This window comes from Lathamus discolor, chromosome 1, assembly GCF_037157495.1.
Source record: "Lathamus discolor isolate bLatDis1 chromosome 1, bLatDis1.hap1, whole genome shotgun sequence".
NCBI classification, from domain to species: Eukaryota; Metazoa; Chordata; class Aves; order Psittaciformes; family Psittacidae; genus Lathamus; species Lathamus discolor.
The window spans coordinates 139,774,190-139,798,274 of NC_088884.1; the positions used below are offsets into that span (position 1 = coordinate 139,774,190).

The window sequence follows — 24,085 nt, forward strand, 5'->3', positions numbered from 1 at the left end:
TGGCCAAGCATCTGCCCACGGCCCCCTGACCTACACTGTGTGTTTATTAAAACTGGATGAGCAGTGCATGTTCTTTCCATGCATTTTTTCCAGTAAAAAAAAGCATTAAGATAGTTGTTTCTACAATCTTTGTTTCTGGTTCAGAAAAAATACCACAAACACAAAAACCCAACATAAAGAACACAAACAACCCACACAGACTGCTGCACAAAATGATGCAGAAGAGCATTCCCTTTTGAAGAGGAGTATCCAGCAGGTTTTCTGACCCACAGCTTTTAAAAAAACACTGCATTTATTTCCCAATGCAGCCTTCTGTGAAGCGAAGTTTTTCTCTTTCCTGGTATCTGAGCTTGGCATTTAAGAAAAATATATTCTTGGTTCACTTTTCTCCACGAATAAAGTGTTGATCAACTTACACAGATTAAATTTATGCAATTTTATCAAACAAAAAGACTGACTCTGCTGCTGTTAAAACTACATACATATTGTTTTCTCACAGTACATATGTATGGTCTGTAAAGAAACCACCAGCAATCTCACACCCGTAATCTCTGTACTTTCTGTGGGGGACAATGGTGGCCTTCAGTGAACGTCAGCCTCAAATCCTCTCAACATTCATATGACAATAGTAGCTTTATTCTATTCCACAACTTCTTTCGTCCTCTCGGCAATCAGTATGCTTTATGCCTGACTGAAATGGACGCAAAACACAATTACGCCAAGACAACCTACCTCTAAATCCTATCACCTTTCCTATTTTCCTCTCCATCCCGTTTGTACTGCGGCTGTTTTGATCGACACATAGGGACAAGATTGCTCAGCCTGTTGCAGTCGCTCGAGTGTCACGCTTAACAGCCTAGAAACAGAACTGCCGCCCCTGCTTCAGCCCGAGGCGCCTGCAGCTGGGACCTCCTCTCTATCAACCCACACGGGAGAGCTGGGCTTCACTCTGACTCAGGCTGTCAAACTGCGGCACTCCGACTAAGGAGAGGTTAAAAATAAAAAGCTGGGCAACAGTTTGAAAGCTGCCTGTCAGAGGGAGAGCGGCTCCGACCCTCTCCCCCTGAACGCGGGACTTAGACCAATGTTTCAGGTTGCCCCTCCGGACGGAGGCCTCCCGGCCCCCACCGCTCCCCTCCGCTTCATCTACCCCTCGCTAAACTACGGAAGAGATCAAAGGACGGAGGAGTCCGCCCCGCAGATTACACGGCTGGGCAGCCCTGCACGCTCCCCGGCCCGGCTTGCTGCCCGCCGCCCCGCTCCCTTCCCCAGCCCGGCCGCTGTCTGCCCCAGCCGCCCTAACAAGCGTCACCGCCCCCAGCAGCCACCTCGCCGCGGCCGAGCTCCGGCGCACGCGGTAGCCGTGCCTTCTCGGAACCCCCCCGCCGTCCCCTAGCGCCGGGCAGTGGCTGTGTGGTCGGCGCGTTCCATTGCCCCCGCGTCACGGGGTGGGGGGGCACATCGGATACCCCTTACTCGCTCTGGAACGGTACATAAACCGCTCGCCGTGCCGGTGCCCGCTTCGGCGCAACGACCCCACGAGGCTGAGCCAGCGCGGACGGGAGATGGAGCCTGGCCGCCGCGGGATGAGGAGGCGGGCGGGGGGCGGAGTTGGTAGGTTCCGGAGGGGGCAGGCGGGCGCGGAGCGCTGGCGCCGCAGCTGTCACTGAGGAGCGGCGCCGCCAGCGGAGGGGGGCGCAGCTGGGGCGCGGAGCCGCCGCCTTCGTCCCGGGCCTCGCCGCGGCGCGGGGCGCGCTCCGGCGGGCGGCAGGTGCAGGGGTGCGGGCGGCCGCGCCACAGCCCCCGCCCGGCGGCGATGCCGGCGGTGCAGAAAACCGTGTCCGAGATCCGCTCCCGCGCAGAGGGTAAGTGCTGCCTGGAGCCCGCCGCTGCCCACCCGCAGGGAGGCACGGAGGAGCCCGCCTGGCGCTCCGCGACCTTCCGGTGAGGAGCCGCGGCGAGCTCTGCGCCGTCTGGCCGGGAGGGGATGGCGGGAAGGCGAGGCGAGGCTGCAACTCCGCCCGCCGCACACCGCGGCCTCCGGTCGTGCTGTGACCCCTCCGGCGGGGCTGCGGCGGCGGGCGCTTGCCGAGGCCGGGCATCGACCCCAGCGGTGGGGAGTGAGCGGTGGTGGAGCTGGTGGTTCTTAGGCGGTCGTGTGTGCGTGGCTGCCCGTTGTCTGCGGGGTGGCGGGTCCCTGGGCAGCGGTTTGCGCGTCGGCGGTGGCAACGTTAAGAGGCGAGCCGTTGTTTTCTTCTAGCGGTGTGTCTGGCTCCCCGGCCCGCCGGCCCCCAGCGGCGAGGCGGGAGGCGGCAGTGGCTCGTGACCGGGTGTATCTGTCCAGGGGTGTTCGTCCTAGGAGTAAGCTGACACATCTCTTTTATGCGTAATGTGTAAGTGCACGCCGATCAGCAGAAATAAGCGTTTCTGGTACAGGGAGCGTGCCTGAAAGCTTCAGACCTTGCTGCTGTTTTGTACTAACCTAAGGGTTTAGGATTGCTTAAGCCTTCAGGTAACAGTGTATCAAGGGCTGCCTTGTGAAAAGAATCACTGCAGTGAAATGGTGCTAAATGTATTGCATGTGAAAGTAAAAGCTGAAGTCCGTGATAGCAGAGCAGTAGTCTGTTGGGGCAGGTTATGATTTTCAGTGGCTGTAGGCAACGATGGCAGTGTCACTGTGGTGACGCATACTTCCCGAGGCAGGTAGGCAGGTTTTATCCCTTTGTCTGAAAGTTTTTGCACTTGAAACCATTACATCATGTTGATTCTTTTCTGGCTTTGTTTAGCTATATAGGGAGGTAGAAACTTTCTCCTTGTACCTTTCTTCTTTCTTCCAAACAAAGGACATTTATTTATTTATTTGCGCTAGGAAGAGCATGAAGAAACATAGATTGGAAGTAGGCTGTTATCTTGAGGTTCTTTTCTGTTACAAGCCTTCCAAGGTTTGTAGGAGGTCTAGCTCTACCTATCTAATGTTAGCTGGCCAAGAAATAGAAGAATGCATCTTTCTTAGAAAAGAAGGTGATACATCCTTCTAGGAACACTTTTGAAATACATTTACAACCAAAGCAGCTGTGCTGCTCCACCCACAGTGATTAGTAGATGTGTATAATGGGGCTAGTTAAATGTCCAAATTTTCAGAGCTTAATTTCAGTTCTTTTCCAGTTATTCTTTTTCCAGACAGTTGGGTTTCATTGCAGTCTTAGCACAAATAAGTTGGGACCATTGATGCTCTCTTTAAAGTGATCTAATTAAAAGAATCTTGATGATTATTAAATGGACAAATACGGTGTTTCCTAAAGGTAAACGTCTGTCTGAGATGTGGAGATGCAGTAAAAGCTGTGGGGGAGTGGGGAGGAGTCTGTCTTATTTGAACAGTATTCAAGGCTGGATGATGGTAAAACGGTTGAATACAGGGTTTAAGAGGCTTCTCAAAAAAACTTAAGACTGCAAGTAGATATGAAACATTTTAAGAAACTTAACTTTTGGAAAATGACATGATTATTTTTTTCATCATAGCACTGGAGTTATTGACTCACACTGTACTACTACTCAAAGAAAAAATTTAGAAACTGTTACCATTTTCTTAATCTTAATCATAGAATCGTAGAATAGTTAGGGTTGGAAAGGACCTCAAGATCATCTAGTTCCAACCCCCCTGCCATAGGCAGGGACACCTCACACTAAACCATGCCACCCAAGGCTTCATCCAACCTGGCCTTGAACACCACCAGGGATGGAGCACTCACAACCCCCCTGGGCAACCGATCCCAGTGCCTCACCACCCTAACAGGAAAGAATTTCCTTAATGTTACACTAGTTGGTTTTATTCATATTCAGTTAAATCTATTTATGCTCAGTTCATTCATAGTGAAGCCAATGTTGATGAGTCTCTTACTTCCTTTTTAATTTTTGAGATAAATGGCTTCCAAGTCTAGTTAGTCCACACATTTGGACTGTATGGCTGATGTTTTTAAACAGTTCTTTATAAGTAAGTGTTACTACTTTCAAAAAAAGAGAATTCCAGAGTTCTGCAGTGTGGGTCTCATCCCTAGCATTTGACAGTGACATAAAGGGACTCTTAAACCCTAGCTCTGCCCATCACACAAGTCTCTTTGATAAGCATGTAATAAGCACTGTGCAACATGATGATAAGGCTGCCTTCAGAGACCTCCACTGAAGTCGGACCTGCAGTGCAGAGTTGTTACTGGCATGGTCCCTCTGTGTTCTTTGGAAGTTACTGGTAATACTGTAATCACAAACAGCAGCTTCCATGAATGCTATTACAGCATGGACCCATTCCTTTGAGTACTTTAAGACTTGTGGGGATCTGATAGACGAGCGTAATATTACTTCCCTTAATCTAGAGTTTTTGTAATGTGTCTTTGGAATTAAAACCTCTTTTTTTTCTCTCCTGTCACTGTAATATCTATTTTCTGCTTCAGAGACCTTTTCCATGGATCATGAGGTACCTTATCAGGTTGTTCTGTCTCGACATCATCTCTGAACTAAGCTCTCTGTGAAGAGATAGTAATACTGTTATTAGAGAAGATCAGCTGTTGTGCTCAGATGAAATAAACCAAGTCAGAACTGTCAAAATGATGCACACATGTATAACCCCCAAGAATTGGTTGACAGTTGCACAGCATTGATGCTAAAGTTAGTAAATTATTAGAAAATATAATTTGTATGTGTTTTAACATATATAAGACAACATGTTCAGGTTCTTGTGCTCTTCATGGCAAATGAAAGATAACCAGAACACTTACAACCTTTTTTAAATAGATCTTTTTGTGCCTACCACCCCTGTTGCAAAGAACACCCTGCAGCTCATCATAAGCTTAGGAAATGCCACAGTTCTGAAGTGGTATGTGTATCAATAAAGTCTGGCTCAAGGTGTGGAAGATGTGGCCCTCCTAAACAAAATTAGGATATTTCTACAACCTTTTTCACCACCAGTAACTTTAAAACTATACCTGGGCTTCAGAAACTTGCTGCTGTGGTACTCGCATTGATGTCATGTGTTCTGCAGTTGCAAAACACATGAGGAATCTTTGAGTGGTGTAGCTGACATCTAGCCTTATTAAATACAGTAATTAACTATGGTTATTTTAGCTATATACAGCTGCACAGTTGATATATGCATCTATTAAATAATATGACATATAATAATTCAAAGCATTTAATTTGAGAGGGTTTAGGAGAGTGGGATTGTGGTAGTTCTTACAGTGTTGTCTGAAGATTGAAGCATTAATGGTTTTCTTCCATGTGTTGGTTAGCTCATCAAGAAAAGATAGAGATTTCAGGGTACCATCGTGCTGACTACCAACAAAAGTAGACAATAACTTGTTCTTCATATTAGTGGAGGTAAATGCCTGTATGAAAACTAGGTGAAGCTGAACTTGTGCAAGATGAGATGACTTTCATGTGAAGAGGGAAAGAGTTTTAAAAATCTGTAGCAGTCATCAGATAGTCTTTGGCAGATCATCTGTTTTTGTAATGCCTAATATATCCTTTGGTGTTTCTACTCATGGACTGTAGAATTATGTAGCATTTTACCAGATGTAATGCTCACAGTCACTTGTGATTGTTTTTATTTCTGCCAAGTCTGTTTTGCAGACTCACAGTTGTTCGCAATGGGAAAAACACATGGTCTAGTTCTAGTGCAAGCTTGGCCATCTCAGCAGTACCAGCAAGTTCAAGCAGGTCATTCCAGTTCCCTTTTGTGGTCTGACTTCTCAGAACAAACTGATTGGTCAGGTTCCCAGTGTGTATTCTGTCATTGAAGGTCATTAACAGCATTACAGCAAATAACTGTAAAGGTACCTTCTTTTCATACTGATACCCGCTTCAAACTGTGCTGCATTCTTCAGGAATTGTAAGCAGACTTACAATTCTGGTTTTGGCTGGGATAGAGTTAATTTTCTTTCTAGTAGCTGGTACAAGTCAGCATTCTGGATTTAGGATGAGAATAATGTTGATAACAAACTGATGCTTTAGATGTTGCTGAGCACTGCTGGAACGGAGTCAAGGACTTTTCCACTTCTCATACTGCTATGCTAGCAAGCAGTCTAGGGGTGCACAAGAAGCTGAACAACAAAACTGGGGGGAGTTGACTGGGGGGCGGCTGGACATTGGTCAGTGGGTGGTGAGCATTTGTATTGTGCATCATTTGTTCTGTATAGTCTTTTGTTATTATTATTTTTCCTTCTTTTTCTGCCCTGCTAAACTGTCTTTATCTCAACCCACAAGTTCCACCTCTTTTCCAATTCTCTCTCGCATCGCATCTGGGGGCGGAGATGGGAAGTGAGCAAATGGCTGTGTGGTGGCTAGCTGCTCGTCAGGTTAAACCACAACACTTACCCATGTAAGAGGTTGTTGGCTACAGCACCAGCTTTTAAAGCTTTTCAATGCTGTGCTTTAATAATTAAAAAAAAAATTATTAAGGGAAGTGAATCAAAATAATTCTGACTTGAGTGTTTTATTTCCTTTCCTTTCTTTCAATATTGCAGTTTATCAGTATGTTTCTTTATCCATTTCTTACAATGAAAGTGAGACTGCTTTAAGGAATGAAGGCAGTCTCTTTTCTTTTTCTTTGTAGCTGTTAAACTACCCTACCTAAAGGAAAAGTTGGATATATGGAGAATATTTGGATAATGTTTACTCTTTAGAATTTATTGTTGTTACTTTTTAACCAAAACTGGTTTAGGAACAGTCTCTGCAAATATTATGTGTTGGAACAAAGCTGCTTCTTAGAAATTTACTAGAAGGAAAATACAGTCTTTGGGTTCTCTTGTTGAAGAAAGCTCAAGTTGATTACTTGGGGGCTTTGTTTCATTGACTGCTTATTTATTTGGGCTTTGTTGAAATTTATTTTTACTGGCAACACTGAAAATTTGTATTTTGTGCAAAACATGTTTTTTCAGGTACAGCTTGTACCCTGGGAAATAACTACCCAGTCTTCATATTCTCAGATTTGACAGCAATTCTGTTTTCAATGTTTTCTTGACTTTTCCCACTCTTGCATAAAATTTGCTTCCATTCTTTAATTTTGAACAGTTTGAAAGAAATCCTGAACCAAAACCTCAGTTATTGAGTGAGTTTGAATGAAATTCGTGGTGTTTTGTTCTTATCTTGTATCTTATGGATAAGAACTATGGATAAGATTCTGTGTCCCACGAGCAAATAACTTTCAGAGTGCAGAACAAAATATTATGTACAGTGATCCTAGTTTGTGGAACGGCTTTGCAAGTGAACTTTCTGATGGAAGTGGTAGTTGCATTCCTGTGATATTGAAGCATATTTTTAGTTGGATTTGGCCCTGTAGCAACAAAATTATAAAATCATCAAATTATATTATTAGAAAGTAGGATTCTGAATGTTAAGAGGAAATCAATTTTGAAACTGGCTATTTCTGCATAATAAATTTTTAGTGTGACATGTTAACATTTCTTATTATTCTATTTAAAGTGCTGACTTACAACTGTTTTCAAGTCAGATGCTTTTCCATCAGTGGGGGCATGTATGAATGTATGTCATAGAATCTGCTTGATAATTCAGCTGTGGTTAAATATCAGCTCAGCTATGATTAAGTATGGGCAATGTTGCAAGCCACAGCAGAGGAAGAGAAGTCTTGGAATGCCATATAATAGAATCATAGAATAGTTAGGGTTGGAAAGGACCTTAAGATCATCTAGTTCCAACCCCCCTGCCATGGGCAGGGACACCTCACACTAAACCATCTCAACCAAGGCTCTGTCCAACATGGCCTTGAACAGCACCAGGTGTGGAGCATTCACAACTTCCTTGGGCAACCCATTCCAGTGCCTCACCACCCTCACAGTAGAGAACTTCCTCCTTATATCCAATCTAAACTTCCCCTGTTTAAGTTCTAACCCTTTACCCCTTGTCCTGTCACTACAGTCCCTAATGAATAGTCCATGTGAATGCTCCATCCCTGGCAGTGTTCAAGGCCAGGCTGGATGAAGCCAGTGGTTTAGTGGGAGGTGTCCCTGCCCATGGCAGGGGAGTTGGAACTTGATGATCTTAAGGTGCTTTCCAACCCTAACTATTCTGTGATTCTATCCACATCATCCTTACAGGCCCCTCTTCAGATACTAGAAGGCTGCTATGAGCTATCCACGCAGCCTTCTCATCTCCAGGCTGAACAGCCCCAAGTGTCTTAGCCTGTCCCCTGATCATCCTCGTGGCCCTCCTCTGGACTTATTCCAACAGTTCCATGTCCTTTTTATGTTGAGGACACCAGAACTGCACACAGTACTCCAAGTGAGGTCTCACAAGATCACAAAATATGCTTGTTTTTCATTCTGAATGGGAGGTCTTACTAATACAGCATCACAGTTCCTGTCTGAAATGTGATAACTGCTGTTTGCTAGATGTGAGACTTCAAAATTATTATTAAGAGATGCTTAATAATTTTTTGTAACCTTAAATTGTGGCCTTTAGGACAAGAAGAGTGATGCTGCTTTTAATTTTAAGCCCTGGAAGAATGCTTAGTGCAGTGAACAAACAAGAAGCAGCTTAGGTGGACATCAGTTTAATACTTATTACACAATAGCTACACTTGAAAAAAAAGAATAGAATGATGGCTTCATCTTATGTTCTTACTGTTATTCTTCACACTGACTTTCTCCTAACAAGCATTTTGTAGCAGCTGATTCTTTGTTATTGTTTGTGCATGTGTTGAGGGATTTTTATTCTTCCTCTCTAGATTCTGTACTTCAGGTATATTTTTTTTTTTTTGACAAGTTTCTGAATGTTTGAGTCAACACTCTTCCGCTGTCTTGGAACCTTCTAATGGGTTACAGAAGCAAACAACTCTTTTTAATTCTTGTTATGTGTTAAATGCATCCTTTTCAAACACATCTTTATCAAAAATGTAGCTAGTAGATCAACAGGTGATTTCCCTTCCATTCTTAAGCATGGGTATGCTTTCATTTGTTACTGTGGTTACTTGTAGACAAGATTCTTACAACAGGCCAGCTTCTGCTTATTTGATTAGAAGGCTGAGTTCGTGCAAATTGGTTTGGTGCTAGTGGATCTTCACTTCCGTAGGAAGAAATATAGCAGTTGGTAGCTTCTTTTTTGCAAAGTGGTGAATTTTTATGTAGACTTCCTGCACTGATGTGTGAGACCTTTTCTTATGTTAGTCAGCAGTTAAGCTCTATCTTATAGTTGGTTTTTTTTAAATTTCATAGAAAGGTAGCTTTTAAAGGTCAGTTTTGAGATAAAATGCCTAAGTTTTTAGATATTTTTGTGTATTTGTATACACATAGACAAACACACAAACAGGAAAGAAAAATTATATCTCCTTGATACTGAACTTTGTGTATCAGTCAAGTCTGCGTACTCTAGTGAATGTATTCTAAAGTTTACACAGGGAGGTGAAGTGTAACCTTTAAAGCCTTCAGAGTAGTAGGATGATGCTTCTAGAGCAGGACAGCTGGTTTTACTGAAGCTGTGGAGTGTAGAAGGCTATGGAACTTAACTCCTAAGATCAGTGTTGGTGGTTTTTTTGTTTGGGGTTTTTTTGTTGGTTTTTTTGTTGGTTTGGTTTTTTTTTTTTGTGTGTGGAAATTAACAGAAGTGAATTCAAGGTAGTAAGAAGTGAAACAGTGAACGTTTATAAAGCTCCTCAGCACTTTTTTGCTGTCTTTTTGATTAGAGGAGAACAAATGAATGCTGGAATACTGATACATTGAAATAAATATCTATAGTTTATCAGTCTAAAAAGCAGGTAATATATAGTGTTTAATGCCTGTTAGCATTTGCTTTACCTCTATCGCAGTATTCAAGTCTTATTCTGCCATAAGTTTTAATTTAAATGAATGCTTTAAACTAGTACATTCCGCAGATGTGTAAAATGCTTCTGTATTTCCTGAACTTAGTCAGGCTAGGTTGGTGTTTTGACACAATAGTTTCCAACTTTTCTACCCATGTACTCTCATAGGAGCCATATTTTGTTTTTACTTCTTCATTGAGCAACTGGACAGTGAATGTCCTATACCTGGAATGAAGATGCACTTGCCATGTGATGGTTTTGGGCTCAGTCACGTATAAACGTGTGAATGATTGTGCACCTGCAACTTGACTGAAACCTATATACAGTTCTGTTATAGGTGTATATGTTTATGGAGTTGTGTGCTGGAGGTCATACATAGCCAGCTGTGTGATGGTTGTATGATGGTTGAGGTGGGCCCAGTCTGTTATACTGGCTGCCCTTCCTCTGAAACTTCCAAACTCCTTGAAATACATATCGAAATTTGAATAGAAGGGTGTTGAATGTGTGCCTTACACTGGGGGTTTTGGAAGGAAAGAAATAAACACATCACAGTGGATGAATGTAGTACAGGGATGTCCAGTGTCATAATAGAATCTGTGAATTCTGAATGGCAAATGGCATGAAATCACAAATTTCTGCCGAGTCTTTCACAATGCATGGAGACTTGACCTCGCAAGGTTGTGTCTAAAATATATGGTTTGGATATAATGGGTAAGAGGCTATGTAGAAAGCCAGTGGTCTGGAGGAGACTTGGATTTTGCATAACCTGTTTGTAACTATTTATAAAAAATGCTAGAAATAAGCTTTAAGTTTTCATCTACAGTTTTAATTATCCTTGACATGCGTATACATTCTCATGTATTCAATTGCATTTGGGGCCTGTAAGGATGCTGGGAAGAGACTCTTCATTAAGGACTGTAGTGACAAGACAAGGGTTAATGGGTTCAAACTTAAAACAGGGGAAGTTTAGCTATAAGGAAGAAGTTCTTTACTGTAAGGGTAGTGAGGCACTGGAATGGGTTGCCAAGGAAGCTGTGAATGCTCCATGCCTGGCGGTGTTCAAGGCCAGGTTGGACAGAGCCTTGGGTGGCATGGTTTAGTGTGAGGTGTTCCTGCCCATGGCGGGGGGTTGGAACTTGATGATCCTAAGGCCCTTTTTCAACCCTAACTATTCTGTGATTCTGTTCTATGATTATAACATAATTTTCTTTTATGTATGTTTCTCATTTGTCATGCAGAATGAAGAGTGCTTATTTAACAAGCAGCTATACACACAGAGATTATTGCTATCATTTTACAACTTCTTGGTGATTGATTTATGCCATACCTGTCTTTACAAGCTCCAGGCTGAATACAGCTTAGACCTGTTGGTCGTCAGTGTGGTGGCTGAGTGGTTGACGAAACCTTAGTGGAAAGTCTTGAAAGAAAAGAATACATTGATATCCCCTTTTACTGATGAAAGTCATGATGCAGATTAGTACAAGGTTCCTTATAGTATATAGAAGAATGTACGCAAAGCACAGATTTCACTGGCTGGTGAAGGCAGGTGCTGAGTATATCAGTAAGTCTAATAACACCATTTCAAGCTGAGTACACACAAAATGAAGAATATACTGATGTTGCTTCTCTAGAAATAATATGGCTAGTGTCATGCCAAAAATTTGTAGCAGATGAAGGAAAGCTATCCCGTTAACCAACAAATGATAAATGGTCTTGGTTTCCAAGGATCATGTCCTTCCAACTCAAGACTGGCCCATCACAATGAGCAGGAAATCAAGCCAAGGTGGCAGTGGGACTGCACCAATTAGCAAGGAGCCCCTGACAAAACTCAAGTATAAAAAGGGAACATAAGAGAGGAAAAAGCAAGGATAGGTGGCTAGAGAACAGTATAGAGGGGTGGACTTGTCTGACAAAGCCAAAGCCTGCCTGGCATTTAATTTGGTGAGGGGCCTGTAGAAGCCCTTCTTATTCTCCTTCAGCTGTAACAGTAGGAAGAAGATAACTCTGGAACATGTGGGCCTACCTGCTGAATAGGGCAGGCAACCTGGAGGCAAAGGACATAGGAAAGGATGTGGTACATAGTGCCGTCTCCACTTTAGTGTCTACTGATAAGATCAGCCTTCAGGAACCACAGGTTCCTTATACCAGTTTGAAATGATGAAGCGAGAAGGATGTACCTTGGTGGAGGAAGATCAGGTTAGGGAACAATTAACCTGGGAATACAGAAGTCCATGGGATCTGATCTGATCAGTGAATTTTACAATTATTATTCAGTATTACAGCTTTACAAAGCACCTTGACTATATAATTTTTGTTTTTTTTTTTTTAATGGGTCATTAGTTGTGATAATTGCTAATGCATTGAGTTCGCATTCACAAAGGGTGTCCTTTTTTGTCATGAAGTGCCTCGAGTCTTGTGTATGTGCATATACAAATCTATTTATATGGAAAATCATGCTGTGTTTTTACAGGCTATGAGAAGACAGATGATGTTTCAGAGAAAACCTCTCTAGCTGATCAAGAGGAACTGAGAACTATATTCATCAATCAGCCCCAGCTAACCAAATTCTGCAATAATCATGTCAGGTATTAACTAGTGATTTTGTTAGTACATGTTTAATTTCATAACATTGCATGTTGTGTAACAAAAATGAAGTCTCAGACTCTGGAAGGGGGAATGAAGTGAAATGAGAGCAGTGGAACTGCTGCAACTGCAAACCTGACCTTCCAAATTTTTAAGAACAGGGTGAGGAAGGTATGGATGCTTTACAGCTGTGCCATCAGCTTGTCCCTAGAGCATGGATTTCTTTTTCAGCTTTCAGCTGAGTTCATCTTCGAATGTATTTCTGGTAACTGGATGCCAATGCGGATGGACTTCACTTGAGCATGGCATGGTTTGTGCTTTGGAAACTCTTGTCTTTGTCAGTCAGCTAGTTACAATAAAACTGGATTTGAATTTCAAGTTCAGGCTTTAGGACCTTGCTGATAGTTTATGTTGAGGTGTTTTGGTTTTTTTTTTCTTCTGTTGAATTTTAAGTCATGTACTGAATACTCATAAGTAACATGTTTAAATCTGGTAATACCCTCAGTTCTGTTGCTGAAATTCAAAGTAAATAAGTGGCAAAGATACCTCTGTCTTAAGTACTTATGTTTTCTGGAGGTACCTTTGATAGTATGCAGAAATTTTATACACATTAAAAATAATGGGGCTTTTCCATGGACTTAAGAAACTTTATAATGCTTTCTGTTTGTGTACAAAACTTCTTCGCTTTTTTGCTTTGCTTCTTGACGGTGTTGAGCTTTTCTGCAGGATACATTCATGCCCCCCTTAAAATTGACTGTTCTATGCAAAGTCAAAGAAAATATTGCTAACTTTAAAAGGGGTTAAAATATTCTTACAATTCTTTTCTTGTGTTTCTGACATGATTATTTTCACTGTTATTGTTTTAGGACCTTAGGTGGTAGTGGCCTGTTCTTAAACAAGTGTAGGGCTGACAAAGAGCTGAGAGCTCAAGCATTTTGTGATGATGGCTTAGCAAAGATTATTATGCTGGGATAAACTGTATTCTGTGCTTCCAAACTAGCAAAACTATACTTAATAACAAATATTTTGCAGTTTAAAATAAAAAAAAAAGAACTTTCCATCCACTGAAGGTTTTTATCTTTTAGCAGATTTTTATCATATTAATTATTTCTTAAACACACTGTTTTAATTCAGTTGATCCTGTTGTTATTTTTTTCATGTTGAGTTATGTAAACCCATACCCAGCACGGAAGCTCCACAGCTCCTCAGACCTGATCTAGCACCCTCCTCATTATGCTTGTTATATCTTTTTCCTCATGAATTTTGTCTGAACTGGAGGCATTGTGCAGAGTTACCTGTCCAGTGTATGCCATGGCTTCCAGGGCAGGGTACTTGTCTGGGCTCTAGAGCCTGCCCTACCTGCTCCCTGGTGTTGGTGTAACTGCTTGCCCACTACCTTCTTTTTATTTTTTTCCTCTCCTCATTGCCTATAACTGCATGGCAGCAGAGCTCAACTGCTTGCCACAGAGCAGGTGGAGGTGATCAGGGAATTTCTTACCTCAAGGTGGAAGCTGTGGGTGGCAGGCAGTTCTCTGTGTTAGACATGTCATGGATGCCTTCAGGACCATCTCTGTAGAAGTCTTTCAGTTTCTCTTTTAGCCAAAACAAATCTGCTTGGTAGCACAGGAATCACAAGAGATAGATAGTTTTATTTGAAAGTTTGCCTAACTGAGCGGGAAAGCATAAACTTGGAGATTTTTTTGTAGTGTAATAACAGAGTGGGTTTTTTCTCTTTCTTTCAGCACTGCAAAGTACAACATAATCACATTCCTGCCAAGGTTCCTTTATTCCCAGTTCAGAAGAGCTGCTAATGCATTTTTTCTTTTTATTGCATTACTACAGGTAAGATAAACAATTAGATACTGTTTGAAACTTGTTAAGGGAGTATTTACACCATAGACAATGTTTTTGCAGAGATACTGAGGTTGGTGTACTGTTTTTTCTGAGCTAGTTAGCCTCTCAGTATTCTGCATTGTATGCTGTATTGTGCAGAAATACCTTTAATGAATGTTTGGGTTTGTGGGGCTTTTTTGCTTCTTGGAGATAAAAAAATACACACCAAGATTTTTCTGTAAAACAAGTTAAGTATAGCTGAAATACTTTTAGGTGAAAAATACTGTTGTGACAGGAAAATCCCACTTAATAACACCTTGCATACACAGAAAAAATGTTACCTCTGGTTGGCAACTCTCAGAAGGTACCCCCTAAAAAACTGAACTTAATGAACTTTAATCCTGTAGTCTGTTTTGAGGGGCAGGAGTTGCAGCTGAGGAGAAGTGAATATTTATTCTTAGGGTGAAGCTGATAAGGATTGAAGTTGAGCATAGATGAAGAAAACAGCCGTGGAGTCCAATACTATAGCAGCTACTTCCAGTATGCCAACTGATTAGCTGTGCTCATTAGGAAGAAAGCACACAGACTTTTTCTGTACATTCATTGTAGCTAGTGTGTTTGTAAAAAAGGGCTATCCCTGATCCAGCTTACTGAAACATTTTTGAAGTAGTACATAACTTTTGCAGATCTATCAGAATTTTTCATTTTGCAATAGTTCAGGTTGATAAAGCAGATTGGGGTGGGTTGTGCTATTCTGTGAATGCAGTAATTGATTCTGTGGGCAGATGCAGTGATAATTACTACTGGCTAGTTCTGTATTGCAATCATACTTGATTAAAACACATTTTCTGTGCAGTTTATAGTGCATTTTTTAGAATGTGCTGATTTTTCTCTTGTGGAGATCGTTGTGGTAGGAATTGACATACCAAACAAAAATTACTAATATAATGGCATATGTAGTGCCCTGTGTGCTTTTTCTTCCCTCGCTTCAGATGTTTTAGTAAGTAAAAGTTGATTCCTCTGTACTTAGGTTTCTTCGTTCCTACTTCTGTAAGTGCTCAGAGCAGTTGCTTAGGATGCATCTGCACAGATAACTTGCACTGTTTTCCATGGGAAAAAAAAATCTGAAGTTCATAGTTTCACTAGGTCGTCTGCCTGCAAATCTGTGGCTTTTAAACATTCTTTTGACCACACGGGATGTCTCAGGCTAATCCAGTGGTTCAGCAGTGTTTCTTGTGGTGCCACTGTGCACATCAAGCTCATGCCTCGGAATGTGAAGTTTCAGAAGCTGTTTGAGGCTTGCCATGATTGGGTGAAAGGCTGGCAGGTAGGTATTTGGGGTGGAGGAAGTGAAATGTTAGGATTGACAACCCCACCATCTGTCAGGCTGTCAGTGAGACTGAACAGGAGTGAGGAACATGAGGTAATGAACAAGGGTACAAGGCGGATGCCCCTTTCGCTTTCATACTTTGCCTGGAAAATGATGTGTAATTGGAATGGGGGAATTTGGGCATACATGTAGAGGAATCAAAGGGTAGGAATAGCTGAAGAAGTGATACATCCCTTTCCCTTGTAGCCAACACATAGACATTTGCCCAACAATAACTTTCTGCCTGGTTTCCATTTAATTGCTTGAAAAATGCAGTCTAGAGTAACCTGAAAAATAGAGATCTATATTGGTCTTACTCCAAGAAACACAGGATGTATATGTATGCATAACATCCTCTTCTCTTTCAGAAGCATAGTGTGGTGGTAGCAAAAAAAGTTCATATAAATCATAAGTAACACTGGATGTTTTTCAGAATGTTTTATGAGGATGTCTTCTAACTACATTGAGGCACCACTTATTATCATACTCTGCTTCCAAAGGTCTCATTGTAGTCAAATTGGATGCATTTGCTATTATAAATCTGTTAAGGCAGCAATCCTCTCACCTAGCAATGTCGCCATTTAAGAACTGTAGTCAGTATAATTATGGATGAACATCCATGTGTGTCACATAAGTAGCTGCATTTTCTCAGCATCTGCGTACAAATTCACTTGCATCATCTGTGCCAATACCTGCTTAGCAAAAATGGGTTTCTTACAACAGTCTGGCAGAAAGCAGCTCTTTGTCAATTAATAACTAGTATGATACAAAATATTTTTTAGAGATTAAAACTGTAAGGAAGTAAAACTACCTTATACTTGTGTCCAGTCTAACAAAAATCTAAACTGCAAAAATTGTGTTTTATAAATATATATTTTATTTTCATTTGAAATACAGAAGAGGAAGATGAATATTCTGCAGCCACCAAAACCTCTGAAAGCAACGGCTCAATACTATGCTATTTAAAATGCAAATGTTGTTCTATTGTATCAGCTGCTTTTAAATTGAAGACAATAATCCTCTCTTGGAAATAATCAGCGCCATGTGTAAAAAGTGAATCCAGTTGCCTTGTCTGTATTTGCACATAAAGTACTGATTCTTGTGTTAAAAAATATATTTTCAACCAGCAATACAAACAAATTTTCTCTCTTTTTTTTTTTTTTTTAAATAGCAAATACCAGATGTGTCACCAACAGGCCGTTACACAACGTTGGTCCCTCTCTTATTTATTTTAGCTGTAGCTGCAGTGAAGGAGATAATAGAGGATATTGTAAGTATTTAATACCAATATTTTGAAAGTAGCTTTCAAATTTTTCATAGATTTTATTACAAAAAATTTGTTGAATAATTTGATGTTGAGCCATTTTCTTGCCTTACGGATGCTTTTGAAAGCTTCTGAAGCTACTTGAGATGAAATCCTTAGAACATGGTGTTACAGTTTGAAAGTTTGTTAACTATATGTGCATGTGACAGTAACAGGGCAAAACAGAGACTCCTGTTTATTATATAGATTGTTTCTAGTCAGCAGTTCTCGATAATGAAGCATATTTTCAAAGTGTGAACTGGAAAGACTCCACGGAACCTAGTCAAGACCAGAATATTGCCAGTTTTCTCAAACAATGGCTCTGCTAAAAGAAGATTGGAAGCTACTAAATTCATCTTGGGTGGAATCTTATTTTAAAACCAAATAACCTTTAAATACTTACTTTTTTACTTTTTTGTTTGGCGCATTTTTTTTTTCTCCCTGCACTGTTCCATTGATTATTGTAAAGGGTTGCAAGTAGTAGAGTCTTTTCCTGCTCCTGGGAGCATCATATTTACTGTGTTTGAGCAGAATTACAATGTAGGTGCAGAAACATGATTAAGAGGAAGAGTGTGAGCCGCAAATAAGCTCTGAAGTGGAGGGCAGCTGGTTACATGCTGCTTTCTTGCTGATACAGTGATCTCAGTCTTCTCAGTTACCTCTGTGAACGTGTGGCAGGCAAGATACCTTGTCCCTGAGGGTTGTGTGAACTCCTGGGCCACAGAGTGGAGTGGTTCTGCAAGGCGTGACAGTGTTTGCAATAAATGTTTTTATTCTATGCTGCGTTTGTAGTATTTGCTGCCCAATAGTCAGCTTCTCCTTAAATGTCTTTATTGCTTTCTCTTTATGTAAACAAAATCACTTTTAAAAAAGCCATAAAATCAGTTCATGTTCTTCCAGATATTTTTAACCGTTCTGCTGTTAATGCTTAGACTTGCACCATCTGTCAGTGTCTAGGCAAATACAAAACTGAGGCTGCTGCTAACTTCACAAAGTGTCCTTTTTAAAAATTACCTCATCCACTTGCTTTTCTGCCATTTGTTTCTACCATTTGCTCTTTGCAACTTGGAAGTGTGGAGTTTGGCGTGGGGCGGAAGACAGGGAAGAGGTTTAGTGTTTTTTGCATGTGTCAGCTAAAACAATAAATTTCTCATTACCAAATACTACTGAGATACCTAAAGGCATTTCAAATACTGTTTTTCTTTCTGTTAAGTTTACATCGTTTCAGCATGCAGTTGATTCCTGCTGCACTTACTTGGAAAGGAAAGAGATGAAGGAGCTGATTGGGAGAATTTAGGTGCTAGTTCAAGGGCTCTGTGTGTGCACGTGTGTGTATATATATATATATGTGTGGTGTAACTTCATGAATTTATCACACAGCTGAGTTTTTTGGACTGTAGTCCAAATAAAAATTAATTGCTTTGGTTTTGTACAGGTATGAAATTTAATGTTGCCTGCTGGTTATATCATGCAGGAATGTTTGACTGACACCTGCACTTTTTTTCCTGTGAAAGCTGACCACTTGCTGCATAGTAAAATGTTGAGTGCGTTTTCCCTCAACGTTTAATTTTTGTTATGTCTTAGTTTCTTTACACAGAGAGATACCCAAGATTATCTTCTTATATTAAAGCAAGATTAATTGGCTTTTGGATGGGAACTTTACATGTTGATATCAATAAATATACTTGCCGAAATAACACTTTTGGCTTAAGAACCAAATGCTTCTTTTTCTGGAACAAAATCCCAATCTGCAGAAGACATTATTCATAAACAGAATGTGTTTTCCATACATGCTTCAGAAGTGCTAGCAAAATTTGTGACATGCAGTGCTGTATTATCAGCTGTTTCCAATGATTTTCACCCATCATAGCTCAGAAACAGACATTAAACATTTACCTGTTTTAACCTGGAGGAGACTCTCCTCATGGGCCAAGAAACACCTGCTTTGATCAAGTTATTATGCCTTCCCATTGATCAAAGGTTATTTATCTGTAAAATCAGCCATCTTTTGAAAGAGAATCTGCTGATTATCTGTGAAAATCTTGTAAAAAGTAATGCCTTAACTTAGTCTTTGCAAATTGTTAAGGTGGCCTTTTAAGAGCTGCTAGCTCAGTCATATCAGCATTTTATTTGAAATAAATCTATTGAGTAGCTTGACTTATTTTTCTTCAGTTTACAAGGTTGCTTCTGATTTTTCTTTGTATTTCAAAGGCATGAATTATGCAGCTCTATTCAAAAAGCTTACCTAAAACAGTTAATTCTATTTAAATTAATTTTCCAAATCATGTTCTTGCTCAGAAAGAACTGAGTTCATTACCCTTAAATACTGTGTTTAAACTAGTAGTCTCCTAAGCTTTTTGTAGCTTAGAGACGCTAGTATGAAGAATGGTTCCACAATCTTTGCTCTTGTAGAATCATCTCCCAGGAAAGGGCAAAGTTATGGTACACAAGTACACTGCTTCTTATATAAGGAGCTTGCTTAGATAGCAGTTGCCCACATGGGAGGACATTTAAATAAAATGCAATTAGCCTGGAACTGTGTGTGACTTTCCTAATGATCATAATTATGCAAGTAATCCATAGTCATCTTTAAAATGTTTAAGTCAGTTTATTTAATTGGTGAGTGGGAGGAGTATTGCATGTGATTTTTATCTTAAGTGTGAAAGCTTTATGATGTCAATAGAAGTCTTTAACCACTGTGCATTTTTAATTTAGAAAAGGCATAAAGCTGACAACGCAGTGAACAAGAAACAAACTCAAGGTAGGAAATTTTTTTTAGCCAGTTAATAATGGTGGGTTGGGGGGGGTGTTGTTTTTTGAATTTTTTGCAAATGATGGTAGTGTAATCTGAACTGCTGACAGGTGATCGACTGGAAAAATGCTTATGCAGATTACTTCAAAAGTTATTGCGACTGTTAGATTTAAACAATTTGCCGTCACATTAGCCCCACTGAATGGAATACGTTTCAAATTTTTATGAGGTTCCTAAGAAACTTTATCATTTACTCATTTAACATAGGTGATGCTGTAGCTGTTAAAAGGTCATAATCACCACTGTATTTAGTAGGCCTAGATTATAATGAAAAATCTATGCATTGCTGAGTACACAAATCATATTGGGTTTTTTGACCATCAAATCTTGAACAATTCAATTTTGCAAAACTCTGTGATTGGAAGGGTAAGTTATAAAATTGAGCTATCTTTCTATGTTGCTTTGAAACTGTGGATAAAGATTAATAGAGGGGGTTTGGGTTTTTTTGTTGTTGTTGTTTTGGTTTTTAATATGAAATCAATATAATGGTTTTATTAGAGACTATGAGATATTTAGGCAGTGTACCTAACCCAAAACTTTGGAATGTGATTATTTTTTTTTTTTTTAATAAAGAACAGCTATTAATTTAGAGGATTATTTTAGCTCAGAAAGTGAGAGAAATATGTCCTAAACATGTTTCCTATGTAGGAAGTCTGAAGTTTAAGTTTCTCCTTTGCTGCTTTTCAAATTTTCATGTTACTTGTTCTGAGGCAGCCATCTCTTGATAGAGCTGGTCCTGGTTTTATAAAAAGGAGGAGGAATAACCATCATGTGAATTTGATTGCAGCAATTATGAAAAATACCACAAAGAGGAGAGTCTTACATGGAATCTTATTTAAATAAGAAAGAAACGTAACCTCTATTTTTTAGTGAGGGATGCAGTTATTGCCTAAAATTAATCAGAAATGTTTAACACTGCTAACTACTGCAAATGTCTCTGATTTAAAAACATAAATTCTAAAGCCCACCTAAATTGTACATAAGTTTTGAAGTTTACTGTAAAATCTATGGAGGATGGAGGGGGAAGATAACTTACGAAACTACTGAGCATGTAGCTGAAAAAGACAGTGAGACAAATTATTGACTGAAAGCATTGGGAATAGAAATCTCAAGAGAACAGGCCAGGAGAAACAGATAACCTCTTATCTATAAATAAAAAAACAAAGGAAACCTTAATTTAGACATCTAAAATTCTTTCATCAAATGCTAATAGCTTTTGAGATTGCAACCAGCAGCTTTAGGTAGCAGTGAATCTGAGTGCCTTTTGGTTTTTTCTATAGTTTGTTCAGAGTGTACAGAGTTTAAAATCGATAAAAGTCTTATTTTAATGTCTTTCCTGCCTCTTCTCCTTGGTTGCCTCTCATTAGGCTCTTCGGTGACTGTTCATAAAATTCCTGAATGTTCATGCATGCAAAAGAGCATCTTGGAAGTTGAAATGTAATGAGGATGCATAAATATTGCTAGTACTGAGAAACAAGTTTCTTAAGCTAATGTGGGATCCACGTAACTACAGCATTAATCTTAGCATACTGTCAAAGCAATATTTCAATGAATTGTCAAATAGAGTCCATTGTCAAAGCAATAATTAAAAAGTTAATCAGTATGGTACTCCTTTTCTTTTTTCGCCATGTATTCAGCAGGCCTGTAACCCGGAAAAGTTATATTACATAAAATATGCTTAGTACATTATATATATCCAGCTCCACCTTCCATTGTCTTTTAAACATATGGAATTGTTAATGAAATGACAGTTGCATGTCTAGATTCCGTATATGGGTTTCCCTTCATCTGTCTATTTCTTAAAGACCATCTGTATCTCCATTAACCTTAAGTACTTAACTTTCTAAATTTTAGTTACTATAAAAACCTTTTGCAGAAGATTTTGATTTATTAAGCTGCATTAGGGATGATTTTTGTTACCTCAGGCTGCATACATACACAGCAGGACACTGGCAGACAGTCTGATGTAATGAAACATATATTTCTGCAGCGTGGTGAAGTTGTCTTGTGTAGGGCAGATGGAGCATGCTTTTGACAGTTAGAGACAGCCAAAAATGGGAAATAAAAATGCAAAAGCCAGGCTGCAGAAGACATTATGGCACAAGTTCTCTAACTGTTATATAAAAGGAGTATAGCAACACCACTTCTTTTTTTGGTCTTATAAAAAATGGATTTAATTGAATGTCAGTATATGTTAATTTTGCTTAGGAGTCACTGGATCAAGCTAGGGTTAGAGCACTCTTGAGATTTCAGGTGTCTTTTCATGAGTCTGACTCATCCATTTGTGAGCTGATTTTAACCAGCTAAACCAGCAGGAAACAAATCCAGAATGAAAAGCTGACAGTTTCCTTCCATTTAGTAGGTTAAACTGACTCATCAAAGTGTCAACACCAGAGGCAGCATGCCTGTGGGGCACACACCTTTGCATGCGGTGAGGCAGAACAGGACCTTCCATTTGCAGTGGCAATGCTCTGTTAGGGCAGCTTGGCAGCATATGAAACAGCCTTAGGGTGTATTTCAGCAGTGCAAGTGATTCTGCAGCCAGCACTTCATAAGAAGCCCTTGGCCACCACTGGCAGCTTATAAACAAGACCTGCAGAACTCCACTAGCAGTTATTCTACTATAGCTATTTGTGCGATTTAGTCACCTGGATTGCAGCAAGGTATATTTTTAATCCTCATCAGTTCTTTCATCTGATTGGTACCATGGCTCCACAAAGAATATTGCTGGCACAAATGAATGGAAGTAGGTGGTAACACAGTTATCAGACCTCTTGGGTTCCCTTAAGGACACTATTACAACCAATCCTCGTTCTGGATCTGTCATTTTCCCAGTGAAGGTAAATTGTTTGTCAAAACAGATTTTGTGTAATGATCAGCTGTTTGGTGATACAGTCATAAAAAAAAAACTTGCTTACTGTCTGAAAGGGCGACTGCTCTATTTACCATTCCCCTGAGCATATCAGCACTAATAAATACAGGGGAAGGAAGGGTAAGAAAATTTATCTTATCCTAAAAATTATTAAACAGGTTAGATAATGACTCACCGAACTGTTGAGATACAGGAAGAGTGGTTCAGTCTGGACAGAACCTCAAGGAAGATGTAGATATAAACTCTATATGTATTCCCACATTTTTATCCACTTTTCTGAAATCAGCATGTGCTTGCATAAGAATTGGATCCTGATCAGGTGCTTAAGCATCCTGACAGTTTTTAAGCTGGGGGACACAGTGAAAGAGAACCTCTGGAATCCATCTGGGTGTTGATTCATGGTGATACATTTTCTTTTCATTTCAGTTTCTTTTTGCCTATGAATCTTAAATAGCTTTGTAACTAGGGCTAATCATAAAAAGTCAGCTTTATTATTCTCTGAAAAGGCAGTTTTGGCAATTAACTGGCAAACAAGGCATGGGTTTTGTATCATGGTAGTAATACTTAAAACTAGAGTAATGGAGCATGCTTGCAATTAAAATTGCTAGTGGCAGGTAAAATCTATACTAAATCTTCAATGGAATGGGTTGATTTGGGGGATTTCTAGTATGTTTATGGAGGAGATGGCTGCAATGATCCTGAATTTCTCTGACATGCCAGCAACAGTATAAACAGCTGAATGCTAAGAAGCCTGCTGGTGACTTTTTATGGATCTTTTTTGCGTGAACATCATCAATATTTGAACTGTGAAAAAAAAAAATTAGTTGATTTCTCCCCCACAATAACTTCATAACTTTTTCACTTTGCCACTTTTTATTCCAATTACTAATTTATTATTATTATTATCATACAATCTATATCAGATTTAATTGATTCTTAAACCCTGTAAAATGTCGTCATTGACATTTAGTAAGATTCTATGGTACAAAAACTAATACACAGAACATGCTCTGTAAAATTGGAATGTTTGACCTGAATTCATAGAAACAAGGCATGCGGTAAAATGTTGTGTAAATGAGTTGTGTTTGGTTTTCATATGGAGTTTAACACATACCTGTATACTGCAGTTAGAGAATTTTCCAGTTGTACAGTCTTTCTTTTTTATTTCCTGGTTTTTCAGTACTACGAAATGGTGCATGGGAAATTGTCCACTGGGAAAAGGTATGTGTCTGTGTTGGTGACTGTTAGAGCATAATGCATATTTAATATTTGCTTTATTCTCCAAATGATTGTCATCAGTAAGAATTAACTGGTATGATGGGAAAGGTGTAGTCTTTTGTAATTTATTTTTTGTTTTCTAATACTTCTCTCTTAAAATGTACTTTTAAGTCAAATCAATTTTGATAATATGAGTAAGGCAAAACTGCTGTTCAGTGGTGGGCTTTAAGTTCAGTGAAAAATAGCTTAAATAATACGATTAACTTGGCAAAATTATGCAGTCCCATAGTAGT

The 24,085-nt window shown here is 39.8% G+C and overlaps 1 protein-coding gene across 5 annotated transcripts in view; it reads left to right on the plus strand.

Moving 5' to 3' along the window:
* The first annotated feature begins 1,387 nt into the window (after positions 1 to 1,387).
* ATP8A1 (ATPase phospholipid transporting 8A1) overlaps positions 1,388 to 24,085 on the plus strand; it is a 119,280-nt gene continuing 96,582 nt past the window's right edge. For 3 of the 5 annotated variants that reach the window (XM_065698065.1, XM_065698084.1, XM_065698074.1), the window contains exons 1-6: positions 1,735 to 1,865; positions 12,273 to 12,387; positions 14,128 to 14,227; positions 16,759 to 16,857; positions 19,606 to 19,651; positions 23,755 to 23,795. In XM_065698065.1, the coding sequence (XP_065554137.1) occupies positions 1,817 to 1,865; positions 12,273 to 12,387; positions 14,128 to 14,227; positions 16,759 to 16,857; positions 19,606 to 19,651; positions 23,755 to 23,795 (450 nt within the window). In that variant the 5' untranslated portion in view covers positions 1,735 to 1,816. Of the gene's footprint in view, positions 1,615 to 1,734; positions 1,866 to 12,272; positions 12,388 to 14,127; positions 14,228 to 16,758; positions 16,858 to 19,605; positions 19,652 to 23,754; positions 23,796 to 24,085 lie in introns of those variants that run through there. The other 2 variants (XM_065698091.1, XM_065698101.1) reach the window with 2 other exon arrangements.